At 34.6% G+C, this 2,025-nt stretch overlaps 1 protein-coding gene across 1 annotated transcript; it reads left to right on the forward strand.

Annotated features, from left to right (window-relative positions):
• Positions 1–682: 682 nt before the first annotated feature.
• Positions 683–1,627, forward strand: LOC110703034 (pentatricopeptide repeat-containing protein At1g05600-like). The gene has a single exon (XM_021880789.1). The coding sequence runs from the start codon at positions 715–717 to the stop codon at positions 1,462–1,464; it is 750 nt and encodes a 249-aa protein (XP_021736481.1). The 5' UTR covers positions 683–714; the 3' UTR covers positions 1,465–1,627.
• Positions 1,628–2,025: the final 398 nt, after the last annotated feature.

The following is a 2,025-nucleotide window of genomic DNA, read 5'->3' on the forward strand; positions in this document are numbered from 1 at the left end:
AATACAACTATACAAGTAACAATATGGAGCAAATAATAAAACGGATCAAGTCCATTTTTCCGACGAACTAAACCAACTGCGTTTATGTTTTGCCTCTCTCATTTTTCGTCTCACCCCATTAGGCTCCATTGAAGCTTACTCTAAATTCTCCATAAAAGCGGCTTGTGAGCTTTCTCTCCTCCATTGAAGCAGCTTCTAAGGCAAGTTATTCTTGTTATCATCAAATTTCAAATATAGATTTAATCGTTAATTTTGTTGTCATTATAGTCAATTTAGGGTTCTTTTAAAGTGAATTATTGAACTATTGCTTACAATCACTGAATAATTATAATGAGAAATATTGTTTCTAGATCATAGTCAATTTAGGATTCTTCTTAGGTAGATTGTTGTTGGTTATAATTTAATTACTAAAAGATTATAATGATAAATTTCGTTGTTCGAATTTTTCTATTCATGTTCTTAAGTGAGAAGAATTTGACTTGATAGTTGAGTCAAATTTCCTTGCTAATGTGTTACAGAACCCTTTAATGTTAGGGTAAACTATGAAATTGGAAATTTTTGGGAACAACTAGGGAAATGAAATATACTTCCTCCATTCATTCTTAATTGCAACATTTTTTTATAGAAATTATGTATAGTTTGTTCTTGTAAATTTGGCAGAAAATCTGAGCTTAAAACATATTCCTTGCGGAATAGATAATTTGTCTGTGAGTAATGTTTGTGAGGTGGCCTAGGTTACTGAATCCGACTCAGCTCGCACAGATTATAAGACAGCAGAAGAATTCGTTTACTGCTTTAAAGATCTTTAATGAAGCCAAAGCCAAGTATCTTAATTGTCGTCACAATGGTGTTGTCTTTGCCACCATTATTAATATACTCGGGAGCTCAGGTCGTTTCGATGAAATGAAGCAAGTAATTGAACAGATGAAAGATGACTCATGTGAGTGCAAGGATGATGCAGTTTTTGCAGGTATAGTTAAGACGTATGCAAAAGCTGGATTACTTGATGATGCCGTTTCTTTATTCAGAAGCCTTCCTCAATTTAATTGTGTGGCTTGGACATCATCTTTCAATACACTTTTAGAGATTATGGTAAAGGAGTCTAGACTTGAGGCTTTCTATCGTCCTTTTAAGGAAAATTCTCGTGGTTGGGAAGTTAAGTCTAGGATGGGATCATTGAATTTGCTAATGGATGCTCTATGTCATATTAAACGCTCAGATTTAGCACTGGAGGTTTTTCAAGAGATGAACTATCATTGTTGTTATCCCAACAGAGAAAGTTATAGGATTCTAATGAAAGGCCTCTGTCAAGATGGCAGGCTATACGATGCCACTCATTTGTTGTACTCAATGCTTTGGAGGATTTCTCAGAAAGGTTGCGGAGAAGATATAGTAGTAAATAGAATTTTGTTAGGCAGCCTATGCGAGAAACAGATTAGGGAGCTATTTAAAAGTTTAACATGATTTTTACATATTTCCAACACTTTTTCACTTTAGGCCTTTTTACAGCATATTTCTTTAAAGTCATCTAGTGTTTCTAGAGGTAAAGAAATAGATTTTCCTTTTGATAATGATCAAATAATTTGGTTTAATAAAGCTTACCTCATCTTGATGAGTTTTTGAGTAATCATGTTTTGCCATCAAACAGAGGTTGGCTTCCATTTTTTCAAAGTCTACTTTATCAAATTCAGATATGGGTTCAAGAATTACCTCATTGTTTGTGTTAGTTGTAGTGACCTTGTAATCACCAACTTTAATTACTCGCCATACCTGATGATTTTTCGGCCTTGATAAAGATCTCCATCTTCGTCTTCCAGAATGAGCAGTATTTTCTATTGAAGAGTGGAGGACGTTGGGTTAAGTATCCTTCATCCAGTTTCTTGTCTTTGGACATTGTTTCTCTAGGAACTTGACTCGACACGGTTTCCTGCTATTCGGAGTTCCTTGCTCTAATACCAATTGTTAGAACAACGTCTACTACAAGAGGTGGGGTGAATTGTAGACTTTAGAAAATTTTGCGGAATT

The sequence above is a fragment of the Chenopodium quinoa genome, unplaced genomic scaffold, assembly GCF_001683475.1.
Source record: "Chenopodium quinoa cultivar QQ74 unplaced genomic scaffold, ASM168347v1, whole genome shotgun sequence".
NCBI lineage: Eukaryota > Viridiplantae > Streptophyta > Magnoliopsida > Caryophyllales > Amaranthaceae > Chenopodium > Chenopodium quinoa.